We start from the raw sequence: 15046 nt of genomic DNA on the forward strand, positions 1-15046 counted from the left end.
AAGCGTCTGAATTTTGATCACGTGACCCCGGGGATGCTGAGAGGATTGTGTGAAAAACGGACACAAGTCCCTGTTTCCGGTGACGCTGTAACTTCGAGCGGTCACTAAACAAATGCTTCTAAGCCGAGGGCTATCTGTATTGAATGCTCCTCTGCTCCTTTACCCCCGCTGGGCTTTGGGCCCCGAGTGGTGGAGGAAGGAAGTCCACAGTAGTTTATCAGGACTGATCCCAGCCTGAAATCATGGCTTCCCCGGTCCCTGACAGACAGGAAGACAGACCGAGTGCAGGCATAAATGAGCCTTATCATTTCCTTTATTGTTATCAAGGAGCAAGGGAGGGAAAAGGTGCTACGTGGGGCGAAGCAGACAGTCCTTGGTGTCAGCAAGAAAGGGAGGGTGAGAGTCTAAGCATGGTCAGACAAACGGTGGACAAGGGTCAGATTCAGAGGAGCGGAGGGTATCTGCAGATGGAGGAGGTGGGGGGGGCTGCCCTGTGGGTCATGCCAGTTGGGGGGGAAGGTGGGTCCCGTTCCCTCCACAGGCCGTTGTCTCTATTGCTCGGAACTCCAGTCACAGTTTGGAGAGAGGCTGGGAAGAATAGCAGGGCCACAAGATGGAAGAAATCTCCCTCCCTTCTTCCCCAGGCTACGGGAATTCGTTTCGTGCTGGGCATTCTTCTTCCGCTTGACCCAATGGGAGTCGGCCAATGGCAATGTCTTGCTTCTGCGTGTACAAGCGTGCCAGAGAAAGAAAGAGCCCGACCCTTTGATTGTTCTTCCAAACGCAACTGCCCAGGCTTCCACACGCCCTACAGCACAGGCCATCCCTCAAGAGGCACCAGCTGGGGCGCACGCCAAGGGATTTACAAGCATCTGGAATTTTATGTGCTGTGGGGTGAAGCTGGCTCGGAGGTGGGGGGTGGCTTAATCCCCAGGAAAAGAACAACCTGACCTCTTGGCTAACGTCCTGTCCCGTTCAGTCGGGGAGAGGGGGGGGACCCGACTCTGTAGAGATAGCAAAGGGAAGGCAAGGGAGGGGGAGAGGTCACATTACCATGGCAACGGCACAGATAACCCAAACGATGGTCTACAGGCAGGAGATGCCAGCCACTCCCCCCCCAACCCCGAGGCTCTCGCTCTCTTAGCCAACGTGTCATTTCCAGGCAAGCTGACGGGGTCACGTTTTTTTTTATCTTCGCTCAGAGGACAGAAAGTTCTGCTGATTGGGAAAACACGACCAAACAAGGGCTGGGTCTGTCTGCTACTGCTGCTCAGCGCCAAGAGGAACTGGAGGACATGGAAAACGGGGCACAGTACTTGCTCTGCCAGTCTCTTATTGAGGTGCCGTGGTGAGGAGCCCAAGGGGAGCCCCGTTGCATGGAAGCGCAGTAAGGAGAGGGGTCAGCACAGGGGAGGGGGAAAGAGGGGGGTGTGCTGCTGACAGGGAGGGACCTCGGGATATGTATATGGAGGTGCTGGCCAGCATTATTGCAGTAGGGACTCTTTCAGGAGGCCCTGTCTTCTGTCCCGCACACACATATACACCCCCCCTGCTTCTCAGTGCAAGTGGACAATGGCTTGTATGAGTAAGGGGGGCAACAGCCCCCTTAGCTCTGGGATGAAGGAGATTGCTTGCTGATCAGTCCCTGAGGTACCAGAACTGCCTCCCTTGCCAACGTGCCACAGAGTCCTGGGGAGGCACTTCCACTCCCCAACCTTTCGTACCTCGGAAGATGAGACCGACACGCACATGCACGCACAGGCACACCCCAAGAGGCACGCCCCCATCCAGCCCCCTGCAGGAGCCCAGCGCTTGTGCAGATTCGGCTGGGATCCCGAGAGGGTGGAGAGACGGCGCACCGATGTGTGGGGATGCAGAAGGGTGGGCTTCTCCCCTTTCTCTTCTCAGAAAAATAAAATCCATTTCCTGTCAGAAAGAAAAAGGATGGGGAGGAAGAGTAAAATGCTCCCTTCAATGGGCCTGGGCGCCTTGTGAGATTGCCGGGACTGGTTGCTAGTTGCCGGGGGGAGGGCGGTGTGGCTCTGGCGGAGCCAGGATAGTCCCGGGATTGTGGCAGGCAGGTGAGTGGATGGGCAGCATCAGTATGGTGAGAAGAGGATGGGTCCATGTGCAGTTCGGATGGGCCCCGGAGCCGGGCGCAAGAGTGGGTGTGTCAGAGGTGGGCCCTGCAGCAGGGCTGGTGTTGGGGCTGGCCGCAGCGTCAGGGGTGTGGAAGCTGCTGCTGCTAAGGCAGCTGCTACAGCCAGGGGATTTGGTAGCAATCCAGCTGCCAGGGACTTGGGAAGCTCCTTGGAAAAGGCCAGGGAGCCCTGCGGAGACAAAGAGAGGAAGAAAAAGAGAGAGGGTCAGTTCGGTTGTCTGATTAAGCGGTTGCCAGCTATCCTGGCGTATTAGAAAACAATACCCCAACCCACATTGGAAAAGGCCCGTATGTACTCACTGGCAGCTCTGCCATGCCACGCTGCTTCTTGTGCCGACTCAACAAGGGATTAGGCTTCCCAGCAACTCCATCCCGGTGCCGCCGGCTGGAAATATGCTAAAAAAATCAAAGAGGAAGAAAGAGCTATCAAGCTAATTAGCAAGTAAAGAATCTGCATTCCCTGACTGCCATTGCCATGCCAATCCGGCCATGTACAAAAGGCTGATGAACTATCAGTCAAAGCAGATAGACCAAACAGGAAACATAACAACCAGATAAACTAATTCGACTTTACTATAAAGCTACATCAATAGAATTTTGTGAAAGTTCACCTCTCTCGCCATTTCACAGCCTGAGAACTTAAGAAGGGCCCCTTCTGAGCCTTTTGCTCCACCTACTATTCAACTGTGGGCTATGCTGCCTCTTATCTGACTGTTACCCAGGGCTTTTTTTTCTCATAGAATGCTCAGAACGGAGTTCCGGCACCTTTTTTGGATGGAACCTTGTAGGTTAGGCAAGGCGGGTTGTATGACATGTGTGAGTTCCGGCACCTTTTTCTTTTACAAAAAAAGCACTGCTGTTACCTATGCAGCATCTGTTTGCCCATCTCACGAGGTTTTTCTCACATTATCTTTACATGAACTCAGATTCCAAGATATTCATTAGAAATCCTTTTGGTGGTAAAATTTGCGGTTTCAAGGCTTCTGTGAGGATGCACTTATGAGAGAGGGCATGCACAGCAACACACGCATATCCTACTACGGACCCCTACCCCCAATAGCAGCCCATAGTCCCTATGCAGGACTAGCTCATGAGCGCAGGCATGACCTCAATCAGGTAATTCCAGGTCCTCCCATCTTCCACACTGATAGACGAGCAATCTAGGGCAATCTGCATTTAATAAGCAGGCCCTGGGCAAGAACATCATAGTATCCTATTCAATTACTGAAATCGAATCCTGATCTTGAGACTCAAACTTGGAAGCTATGAACTTTGACATGAAACCTCCCATCTTCTGAAACCCATACACGTGAAGGATGACTACCATTACAGGCAATTCCTGACTTATTATTTAGTGACCATTTGAAGTTACAACAGTATGGGGGAAAAATGACTTATGGCCCTTTTTCAAACTTGTGACCGTTGCAGCATCCCCATGGTCCCCTGATCAGAATTCAGATGCTTAGCATGTTTATCTGTCCCAGGGTCATGTGATCCCCTTTTGCGACCTTCTGACAAACAAAGTCAATGGGGAAGCCAGATTCACTTAACAACCGTGTTCCTAATTTAAGAACAGCAGTGATTCTCTTAACAACTGTAGCAAGAAAGGTCGTAAAACAGGGCAAAACACACTTAACAACTGTCTTGCTTAGCAATGGAAATTTTGGGCTAAATTGTGGTTATAAGTCGAGGGCTACCTACATTTAGTAGGGAGACAAATATACTTTGTGTACTGCCTCCTTTTGCATGGTACTTTTTTTTATCTGAGCCTTAACAAAAGCAAGAAAATACGTTTCGGGCTGAAGTTTTACTATAAAACATCCCTGTTGCGTTCCACCAACTGTTCTTCCTTAATACTGACAGGGCGTCCTGACGTGCGTTTCACACCTGTTTGAGCTGGATCTCCGAGTTAACTTTGACATTGCAGATTTCACAGTGGAAGGTTCTCTCCTGAGCACTGGGGTCTTGGTTGCCTGGTTCCCCTCCAGTTGTGGGACTAAGACGTGGATACGCTTTGATAGGCCCCAGTCCACTGCGCGCTTCCAGGATAGTCTTGTGCTTTGTACCTAGGAGAGTTTAACACGACACTGAAACTACAAAGGCTCAAGAGGAATGTCCACCAATCATTTCTTGCAGCACTTTCTCTTGTATGCTTCCTCCCAAGGCGAAGCTGTTTGCAAAATTGGGAGAGAGAGTCTAGTCCTCCAAGAATATATTCTTTATCTGCAGTTCTTTTGCTTTTCAATGTTAAGAGTTATAGTTCTATAGTTACAGAAATTTAGTCTGTAATTCAGTCTGTTTTGTTGACAAACTAAGGTTAGAAAGGACACAGAATAGACTTTTCTGCAGTGACTTTTTTTTTATAGAACTGATTCTTTAAACTAGCAACATCTGTCAGGTTTCCCTCCTGTAGTAACTTTCAGATAAAGGGCTTTTTTAACATTACAACTTTTTTGGATATCAAGTCACCCCATTTTATAAAAACTCCAAGGTTCCAATTTTATATTGTTACTTGACAATTATCACACACACACACACACACACACACACACACACACACACACAATCTTGGCTCTTTTTTATGACTCATGGACTTCAACTCCCAGAAATCCTGAGCCAGCCATGCTGAGGGGAAAAGGGAGAGGTTTCCAAGCTGAGCCATGGTGGCTCAGGAATTCTGGGAGTTGAAGTCCACCAGTCATAAAAGAGCCAAGGTTGCCTACCCCTGCACTAGAGGAGGACATTAAAATTATTTACAGGGTTACTTCTTTAGGAACTAAACTTTTAGAATCTAAAGCAGCTAATTCAAAAAAGCCAACAGGAAAGAACCTCAGATTTTTCATCTGCTTCTGTCTTTTGGAAGGTGAAATTAGGTAACAAAATAATCTATTTCCTATGTTAACATCTCTGCAATGATGATTTCATAAAGGTAACAGGAAAGAAATGAGAAACATTTTTCTCAATGTAATATGTCTAATTTAGCTGATGCTAGAAAAAAATAGTATTTTTGTACTATTTTGTACTATTGAAAACTATTTTGAGTCTAACCATCTATTACAACTAAACCACTTTAAATTAAACAATTCTTAAGAATGAAATATTCTTAATTTGGACTTTACTTTTACTGTTTGGACTGTTGTGTGTTTTGAAAAATAGATTATTTAGAATCTAGTTATGTTGCACTTCAGTCTTTAAATAATTAACCTAGTATATACATAACAATATATGATGTTTTCCATGGTGAGCTTAATATCAATAACAACATTTATTAAAAAGGCTAAAATAATTTCTGGTGGTATTATCTGTACATTAAAATTTTATTTAGTCACAATCTTTCACTTTTCACATTCTGGAAAAGCAGTGGTCATGTATTCTAGCAAAAGATGTTACATATGTGCATAAGCGTAGTCAGTAGCATATGCCTTTTTAAAAATATCAAACATGCAAAGAAACAAAAATAAGTCCAAAATATCTGTATTACATCCAGAAATGCCAACTTTGCAACCAATATTTCTCATCCATAACTATGGCACCCTAAGGATACCTGCCTACGTGCAAATGCTTCTCTGGGATCAGTAACACAGCAGGGATTGCTCTTTCCTTCCAATAACATATACCTAAAACCAGTTTATTGCATTTGGCAATTGTACTAAAAAAAATCTCATTGTCAACCAATATAATTCATTTAATTTGAAATCAAGTGAAAAATTGATTTAAATTATTTTATTAAAACAAATTAATGGCAATTCTTTTATAAGAAGTTGCCTCAAACAAAATGAGTTTGACATGCCTACTCTAGATAGTTGAATGCTCCAAAATAAATTCTAGACCAGGCCTGTACATGCAGCCTGCCAAGCACCCTTGGACAGAGCACAGACTTTTTTTTTAAAAAAAGTAATAAAATCACCACCACTGCCCTAAAGGTCATGTTGCCTAGTGCCTCCATGGCTTACCATGACCATGAGCTCCAACACTGTAGATGCTCCTCTAGTCATCAAATCATTGATTAGCCCACCAGCATTCCTTTGCAGACCACAAAGATTTTTAATTTATCAGTGTGGGCCTTTCCCTTCTACAAGTTGCACAGACCTCTTCTAGATTTTCCTCTTGCCTTTCCGAGTTAACTCCTTGGTCTGTCATTGAGCAAGAATTGACTTTGTAGGGAAGCATATTACCATTTGATGTATATTTAACATAAGTTCTACCTTTATTTACCGATTATATAATATTTATATGCAATCCACATGGCGAGGTTTGGGGTAACTTACAATAGAAAAAAATGTATTTTTAAAATCATAAGATTAAAACATAAAAGCAGGGCTTTTTTTCTCATTGAACGCTCTGAATGGTGTTCCGGCACCTTTTTTTTTTGCACACACACAAAAAAAGCTTTTGCACAAGCTATGCCACTCCCTCCCTCCCAAAAGCTATGCTACTCGAAAGCCAATAGGAATTGCTGCTGAGAGTGCCAAAAGACCCGGCCGGCAAACATTGCACCAGCAAGTTGTCTGCAGCGAAGGTGAGTTGGTAGGAAGTTTGCATCCCTCCCTGCTGCCCAACTACACCATCTCAACTAGGTAAGTAAGAGAGGACAAGGAGTGGTAGGTGGGTTCTGCGGAGTCCATGTGCACTCCTTCCTTGTGCTCACCTGTGTCAGCCAGGCTGGTGGCCTACCCAGTGCTGGACCTGTGCCACCGTCGCCTCGCCCTGCACGCCTAAGTGGCCGCCCTGCATCGCCTGGCCCACCACGCCTCCGCCGCCCGCCCCGCTCAGCCCCACTGTATAGAGCGGGCCCCGCTGCTCCCACTGCACCAGCTGCACTGGCTCCAGCCCTGGGGGGGCAGCCCACCGCCAACACCCCTCGCGCCCGTGACTGCAGCAGCGACGCCCTGCGCCTCCTGTGCCCGCCAAGATGAGAGTTTACACACACACACACGTATGTTTGTATTGCTTTTACTTTATCAGACTATCTCTGTGTATATACATATGCACACACACATGCACACACACACACACATACACATTTTTGCAGATGGATAAAAATAGTTTTCTTCCTATCTAATTGAGAGGTGCAAGGAGTATGCTGACTGGGAGTGAAAAAAGTATTTCTCCCTTTGGCTGAGTTTTTAGCAAGAACTTCATTGGTACATATTCGTAAACAAAGTTTTTCTTAGCTTGAAGATAAACATCATCTCCTAATATCTGCACATTAACTTGTTGCTAATGATGCACAAATACAAACATGAAAGAATTTATAAGAAAAGAGAGAAAATGAGAGGTGAACCCTACTTACACTATGATTCCAGCTCTGTTTAAATCCTGCTGTCCTAATTCTGTACAATCTCCTTTTCTTCACAACTGGAAATCCTCTCAAAGAAAGTGAGGACTGTCTCTCAAACCATACTCCAACAGTTGCTTTTCCTACAGTCGTCTCAGTGTTAAGTTATAGTTTAGGAAGGAGACAAGACCAAGGGCAAATTGAGATGAGCAAATCTATGCCTGAATTGTGCCACTGTAGACTTTGAGTATGGATTAATAATAGGGCATAAAACACAAATGCTAAACAGGATAATATGATTATAATAGGATGGAGACATTGACTGCAATGAGAAATTTTAAGGAAAACTTCAATATATTAAAGTAGAATAGAAGGTTCTGTCAATGAAATAAAATAGGTTAATATTACAAGCTCTATGGCAAGAAGAGGCTTATGTTTTACTAGTGCCTCGCTGCCTAGAATCTGTTTACTCAAGGTAGCACTTGGAATATCCATACTGAAAGGCTGGAAAGTGGTTCCCGTAAGAAACGAAAGGAAAAACAATAAGAGTTAATTCAACCTTATTCTAATCAGAAGCAACAACAAACTCCGAGCCCTAGAAAAGGATCTTAAAGGATGTATATTTATCACATAAGACACGATATTTGCACTTTGATTCCATATACTAATTCAGAGTCTAATTAAGTAGCCCAGAACCTCTGTGATAGTCTAAATAAATAGACGAATGTACTGTATATTCTACTAAATAAATAAAGGGGTAAAATATTCCAAATTATGCTTTGCAATTCTGTCATTTATATGTATTTAATAAAATGAGATTACAATTCATAATAAAGGTCTGCTTTTGTTAACTTATAGAGAAAAAAATAAGGGTTCTTGAAGGACATTAAACATTTTTCCTCTGTATGCTGTAAATCCAAATGAATTCCGTTTTAAACTATTGCTTTCTAAAATATTGTACATCTGCAAAAGGATCATGACTTTAACAGAATAACAGAGTTGGAAGGCACCTTGGAGGTCTTCTAGTCCAACCAAATGCTCAGGCAGGAAACCTTGTATCATTTCAAATGGTTGTCCAATCTCTTCTTAAAAACCTACAGAATTGGAGCAACTTCTGGAAACAAGTTGTTCCCCTGATTAATTGTTCTCTCAGGAAATTTCTTCCTAGTTCAATCTAGGTTGATTCTCTCCTTGATTAGTTTCCATCTGTTGCTTCTTGTTCTGCCTTCAGATGCTTTGGAAAACCAGTTGAGTCCCCCCTCTTCTTTGTGGCAGCCCCTTAGATGTAAGGATGTAAGGACTTTGGATGTGAGAATATTTTCCAAAGTTTACCTGCCTCTATTTTACATATGAGGGACAGGGTGGCTCAGTGGGTTAGGACGCTGAGCTTGTCGATCAGAAGGTCGGCAGTTTGGCGGGTCGAATCCCGAGTGCCGCGTAACAGAGCGAGCGCCTGTTACTCGTCCCAGCTTCTGCCAACCTAGCAGTTCGAAAGCACGTAAAAATGCAAGTAGAAAAATAGGGACCACTACGGTGGGAAGGTAACAGTGTTCCATGCGCCTTTGGTGTCTAGTCATGCCGGCCACATGACCACGGAGACGTCCTCGGACAAGCGCTGGCTCTTCGGCTTTGAAACGGGATGAGCACCGGCCCCTAGAGTTGGAAACGACTAGCACGCATGTGCGGGGGAACCTTTACCTTTACCTTTACTATTTTACATAAAATGTTCTAAACACATTACTTAAAATGTTTATCTTAATCTGTACTATCGTACTGAGATAAGTGAAGGGCTCTGAATAATTTAAGAATGGATTTATTTATTCAATTTATATTGTTTAGGAGTACTAAACCTGCAGAAATCCAAATGATTATTCACTGGCAGCAAAGATTGAAAGGAATGATAGGACTATGTTAAAGAATACTGTAGAGACGCAGTAGGAAGTAGTCCCCAAATACTATGACAAAAATGATAACTTAACCATGTTTAGTCCTCATTCTGTTGGGTACCTAGGATCATTGTTCACTCTTATTCTAATATTCTTTTCCCTTGTCACCGATTCTCAGTGAATTAGTTTTCCGACAAACGATTTGAAGCAACAGAATATTTTACAATGATAGTTTTGATAAAGTGAAGTCATGGCTTTCTCCCAGCACATATCTCTTCATACACTAGATATGTCCTAATAAGAGGCGCCATCAAGAGTTGTATACTGACCAAACAAGAAAGAGATCTCTGGACTTTTTTGTTTGTTTGTTTGTTTCCAGCCAGTCCTGCTTGCAATCTGCAGTGGGAAGATGCCTCACTAATTATTCTTTGAGAACATTTCCTTTCCCCTAACCCATACCTGAAGATACCCAACTTCACATACATCTGTTCCAATGTTTAAGTGATGCCTTTTTCTTTTCTCTAGGCCAACGGCTCACAACCTTTTCAGTATCCCCTGGAACACTTCTGATATATTCTCGCACCCCTTACAAAAGTTCAAAATAATGAATTATGCATATGCACAATAATTTTGAAACTTCTAAACCCAAGTTTCGTACCCCCTGGAATATTGCCTTGCACTCCCAAGGGGGTGCGAGTACCCCTGGTTGGGAACCCCTGCTATAAGCTATGAATCTGTGGTGCTTCAGTAGAGACTGTGATTGTTGGGGCTGAGATCTGCCCAGTTCTCCTTGACTGTTTTGGGCTGTGGTGCAGATAGTCCCTCCTTTGGATCAGAGTACTTTGCTCCGTGGCCATTTTGATCCGGCACTGCCCTTGATGCAAAGGGCCATTCAGGCATTACATAGACCTATCTGTCCAGGTAAATACAGTAAATGCTCTGACAGGTAGCCTGAAGTAGCCATGAACTAGTACCTGTCAGCAGTCTCCATGCAGCTGTTGTTAAACAAAGCAAGACAGTGTGTAAACGAGAGAGAGAGAGAGAGAGAGAGAGAGAGAGAGAGAGAGAGAGAGAGAGAGAGAGAGAGAGAAGGGTGAATATACATGAAAGAAGAGCAAGAGGAAGAAAACAAAAATCGTGAGACAGAGAAGTGCTAGCGAAGCAGTGAGCATGGCAAACAGGAGGGCAAACAACAAAGTCTAGAGTAGTAGGCAGGCTGTGGAGCAGACTGGGTGATGCAGCAGGTGCTAAAAGAACAGATGGCAATGGAGGAAGCGATGGAGAGGGAGAGAAAGATGAAGGAGAGTGGAGCTGAGAGAGACAGGGGAGCAAGAGTGAACAAGTGCAGAACAGTCAAGCAAGGAAAAGAGACAAGTGTGAGCAAAAGAGATGAAGAGAGTGAGAGATGTTGATGGAGGGAAGGGGTGACAGAGAAGGAGGGGTAGTGGAATAAGCAAAAGAAAGTAGGAAGATGAGCAAAGGAGGAGTGAGCAAGTGAGAAAGGCAGAGCCAGTAGGCTAGGTGAGTCAGTCAGAGAGATCATCAGCAGGTTGAATGGGGGTCTCTAGGACAAGCAAGAGAAGCAGAAAGGCCCTTCCCCCAGAGTCTGATGGATGGCTAGACCCCTGAGCCTAAACCAATGTTTCTAATCTCAGCCACATTAAGAGGTGTGGACTTCAGTTCCCAGAATCCCCCAGCCTATACCTCTTAACATTGCTGGGAGTGAGAAACACCGGCCTAACTCACTTCCACCCCATTTTATATTAAGGAGTCTGATTGGTGGATGCTTTCCCACCGGCAGGAAATCCATCCATCTCCTTTCTTAGCTCGTCCCACAACAAATCTGTCAGGACAGGGATACCTGCTTGACTCGTTCCTAAGCCAAAACAGAATTCATCTGTCAGGACAGAGCAAGTGACGCCAGCATGCTGTTGTGTGCTTCGTGGACCAGAAGGAAGCCTGTTAAACTGGCCAGCTGGACGTGTGTTGTGATGCAACTGCTCTGCAGTTCTGACCCCTGAGCAACTTCTCCTCTCCTCAGTTGCAGCCCCCAACTAAGACTGCACGAGGACGGGCAAGTTGAACCAGTGGAGGGGAAGAGATGCAGCTGGGAGGAGAGCCGTTGAGTTTTATCCACGCTGACCTCCATCGGGCCTGTCCATCAGGATGGAAGGCAGGAGGGCTGGTTTTCCAGAGGAGCTGCTGAGCCTGTGAGCTCACTTGGTGGGGAATGTCTGTCTTGTTGCCAACACACGCTCTGAAACCACACCCAGCACTCTTGCAACAAGGCCAAAGAGGCAGAGGATTAAGAGGAAAGAAGATGAAAATCTTAATTAGATGCACCCAGGGGTAAGGCGTGTCAAAAAGGAAGGACCTAACCATGGAGTTGCTACTCTACCCCACTTCAGCTCCTCTTTAGGGGAAGGCGCACGTGTTGGATTTTGTTGTGATGCTTCCGGCTTGCTCCCACGATCCTCTACAGATGCAGTTGAGCTGGGAAAAGGATATGGGGGGGAGGGGAGGGGAGGGAGGGAGAATCTTCGCCGGCAGAATTTAGGCAAGAAAAGAATAGCAATAACGTGAAGCAGAGAACCAGGAGGAGTCCGGTAGCACCTTTTCCGGCCCACAAGTTTTTAAAAAGATTCAACTGAAGAAATGAACAGCCGCTAACTAAAGCTTATGCCTTTTAATACAAGTTCTTAGTCAGAAAAGGAGCCAGAAGGTCCTTCTGATGTTTTGCCACCATAGACTAATATGGCTCTCCTACAAAGAAGAACAGAAGCACCAGGATGTTTGTAGTAATGACACAGAACGGGCTCTTCCTTTCCTCATTCTCTGCTTGAGGACTGGTGCCAATGTTTTTGAGGGGTACGAAACCACGAGTGACACCAGAAGGACCACCAACGGGAGTGGAGTGTCCCCCTCAAACCCATGTGTTGAGCAGAGGCAGAAAAGCAGCAATGGAAGGAAGATCAATTAGTCCTTAGCAATAGCACTTAGACCTATATACTGTTCCACAGTGCTTTCTAGCCCTCTCTAAGCGTTTTACAGAGTCAGCATATTGCCCCCAAACAATCTGGGTCCTGATTTTGTTGACCTGGGAAGGATGGAAGGCTGAGTCAACCTTGAGCTGGTCAGGATCGAACTGCTGGCAATTGGCAGAATTAGCCTGCAGTACTGAATTCTAACCATTGCACCACCATATCTTAGTCAAATGTGTCAAGGCAAGCTGGGGAGCTGATCCCAGCCACAGTGGCAATGCAGTGGAACCAGACCTGAGTTTTTCTGCAACAGCCATTAGGAAATATGCTTTGTCCTCATTTCACTTCAAGACCCATTTTTCTTTTATTCTGGTTTGGACTTGTGGAAGAAATAAAATACAGCTCCATTCTCAGAGCCCTAAAACATTTACAAGATCTTTGGATTCTAATCAGTTAGTACTATGGCTGTGAAATTCTGCTCAAGAGTTAGGTGAACTTGAGAGTCTATAAAATTTGAGAACTCAAAAGGGAGTCTGCAAAATAGGGTTTCTTGCCTTCCTTCAATATCTGTAAGAAGTATAATTTGGGGGGGGGGGAAGTGTGCAGATTTGCCCAGACTTTTTCACATGGACAGATAACAGAATTCCCCTGTCTTGAAAGACTGAGGTAGAAAAATTAAGGTTTGTGTGGAGTAGGGTATGCCATTTCCACACTTAAGTCTTTGCACCAGTCCAAAGTCAATTGCACATTTATAAAATCCCACCTTATGAGTCTGCTTCACAGCTAAGCTGCTTTATTTCTGATTCAGTCTCATTACATCCGCAATCAGATTGAAGCAATGCCCCATTAAAATGGATAATTTTTTTGTCTGTTTTATTTGTTAAAAATAAATAAAATTAAAACTGTCGAAACCTTGAAGATCTTGTGAGGAAGCCATGTTTTCCAACTCCCTTGGTTCAAATTGGTGTCGCTTCCCTCCCAATTTATGATCCAGCTCCACTATCCAGCACGTCCTTAAAATAGAGGCAGAGGATATAACAATCTCCACAATGGAAGAATGGATGGCAAAACTGTTCAGAGTTAGCAGAGATGGCCAAATTAACTGTTTTAATTAAAGAAAAGAATATATCCAGTTTTGTTTCTACTTGGAAATGGCTTCTAGACTTTGTGCTTGAGGCAAAAAAAAAGAAAAAAGAAATGAAATGAAATTCCGATTAGAGAAGTTTGTTGTCATAGAAATGAATAGCATATATTAAGTATGTAAAAGTAAAAAAGTTGAGGCTGTATTTTATTATTTTTATTCTACCATGCTGAAAAAAGTTGGTTCCCCCCCTTTCCCCCCCTTATTCCACAGTTCTCTTTCCCTCCTTTTCCCTCCCCAATTTCCTTATTATCTTTGTTTTCGTTTGTATTTTATATTATGATAATTTCAATAAAATTACATATGTCTAAATAAGCAGGAGTAGCAGCGGGAAGTCATTTGACAACACAGCATCAGAAAATGGGTCAAGGCATTCCTGTATTGGGCAGGTGGGAAGCGGGGCACCAACAGAGTTTCATTGCTCAGCAGTGGGGAAAACAATTACTGGGTGGTTTTAAATTGCCTTAAGAGGTTAGTTAGGGGGAATGCCAAAGCATGGCTCCGGCTGTACGTATCTGGAACAACTAATTCCTGAATTAGTTTAATTTTAACTGTTGCATGCCATCACGCGAGCTTCTCTTGCAAACATGTGCCCAGAAGGCTGGAGGGGTGAATGCATGGTTCTCCGCTATTTCCCCTTTGCCCAGAAACCTTGCTGAAACTAACAGCTACAGGATGAGGGGTCTATTTGGCTTGACCTACCTGCTCAACAATCCCTCTCACCAAAACCTACCTCTCAAAACTCTCCACAAATACCTTTGTTATGCGCCTCAAGCTGAGACAGCGAGTTCACGGCCACTTTGCAGAGGGCACAATAGAGCAGCTTCTTGGCTTTTTCTTCCTCAGGTTTGGGACTGCTGTTATTATGGGGCGTGGCCCCTGAAGCGGCCGGGGTCGCAGATGTGGTGGAGATTTCTCCCAACTTGGTCCCCCAGGCCGGCCCACTCCTGGAACTCTGGCTTGGCTCCGGGCAAGCGGCCAGGTGGGGTGCTATTGCTGCTGCTGGAGATCCCAGGCAGGGCTGTTTCTCTGGCGAGGAGGGAGCTGGCACGGGGGGCACCGTCACCGACGCTCCTATGCTACTCAGCTGCTCCGCTGTGTAAGAAAACCAAGAAGGGAAAGAAAGAGAAGGCATCAGGAATGGGGCAGAAGCAGAGAAGCCACACACAAATCTATAATGTAGGAAATGTATAATTAGGAAAACCAAAGGTTGCAGAGGGGTTAATTATAACCAAAGCTCACTGCAAACTCCAGTATTTCTTTTCCGTTCCAGGCTTAAGCAGACTGCTAGCGTGGCAATAATAGATAACCACTGCACAATGCGCTCATCTATCTTCCACAGCCCAAATACCGCATTAGGCATCTGGCAAATACAGGTCTGGATTCAGAGTGCCTCTCATTTTAAAAATTAATCACTAGGCCAGTGATGATAAACCTATGACATGTGGTGTCCAGGTAACATGCCAAGTCTTTGGACCCTCTGCTCTTGCACAGCCTCTGGAACCTCCAAAATGCACACGAGAACAGGATGTGCTTTGTTCTGGAGACCGCAAGGCCACCCAAGAGTATTTTCCAAAGTTTCCAAGCTTTGTGTGACAC

The 15046-nt window shown here is 44.9% G+C and overlaps 1 protein-coding gene across 3 annotated transcripts in view; it reads right to left on the minus strand.

The window, feature by feature from the left end:
* Window positions 1–290: 290 nt before the first annotated feature.
* Window positions 291–15046, minus strand: part of ZNF385A (zinc finger protein 385A) — a 183014-nt gene continuing 168258 nt past the window's right edge. For all 3 annotated transcript variants that reach the window (XM_081317637.1, XM_081317638.1, XM_081317636.1), the window contains 4 exons: window positions 14204–14542; window positions 4049–4227; window positions 2462–2557; window positions 291–2330 (listed from right to left, as the gene is read on the minus strand). In XM_081317637.1, coding sequence (XP_081173763.1) covers window positions 2100–2330; window positions 2462–2557; window positions 4049–4227; window positions 14204–14542 — 845 coding nt within the window. In that variant the 3' untranslated portion in view covers window positions 291–2099. The remainder of the gene's footprint in view (window positions 2331–2461; window positions 2558–4048; window positions 4228–14203; window positions 14543–15046) is intronic.

Source organism: Vipera berus, assembly GCF_964194415.1.
Source record: "Vipera berus genome assembly, chromosome: 2".
NCBI classification, from domain to species: Eukaryota; Metazoa; Chordata; class Lepidosauria; order Squamata; family Viperidae; genus Vipera; species Vipera berus.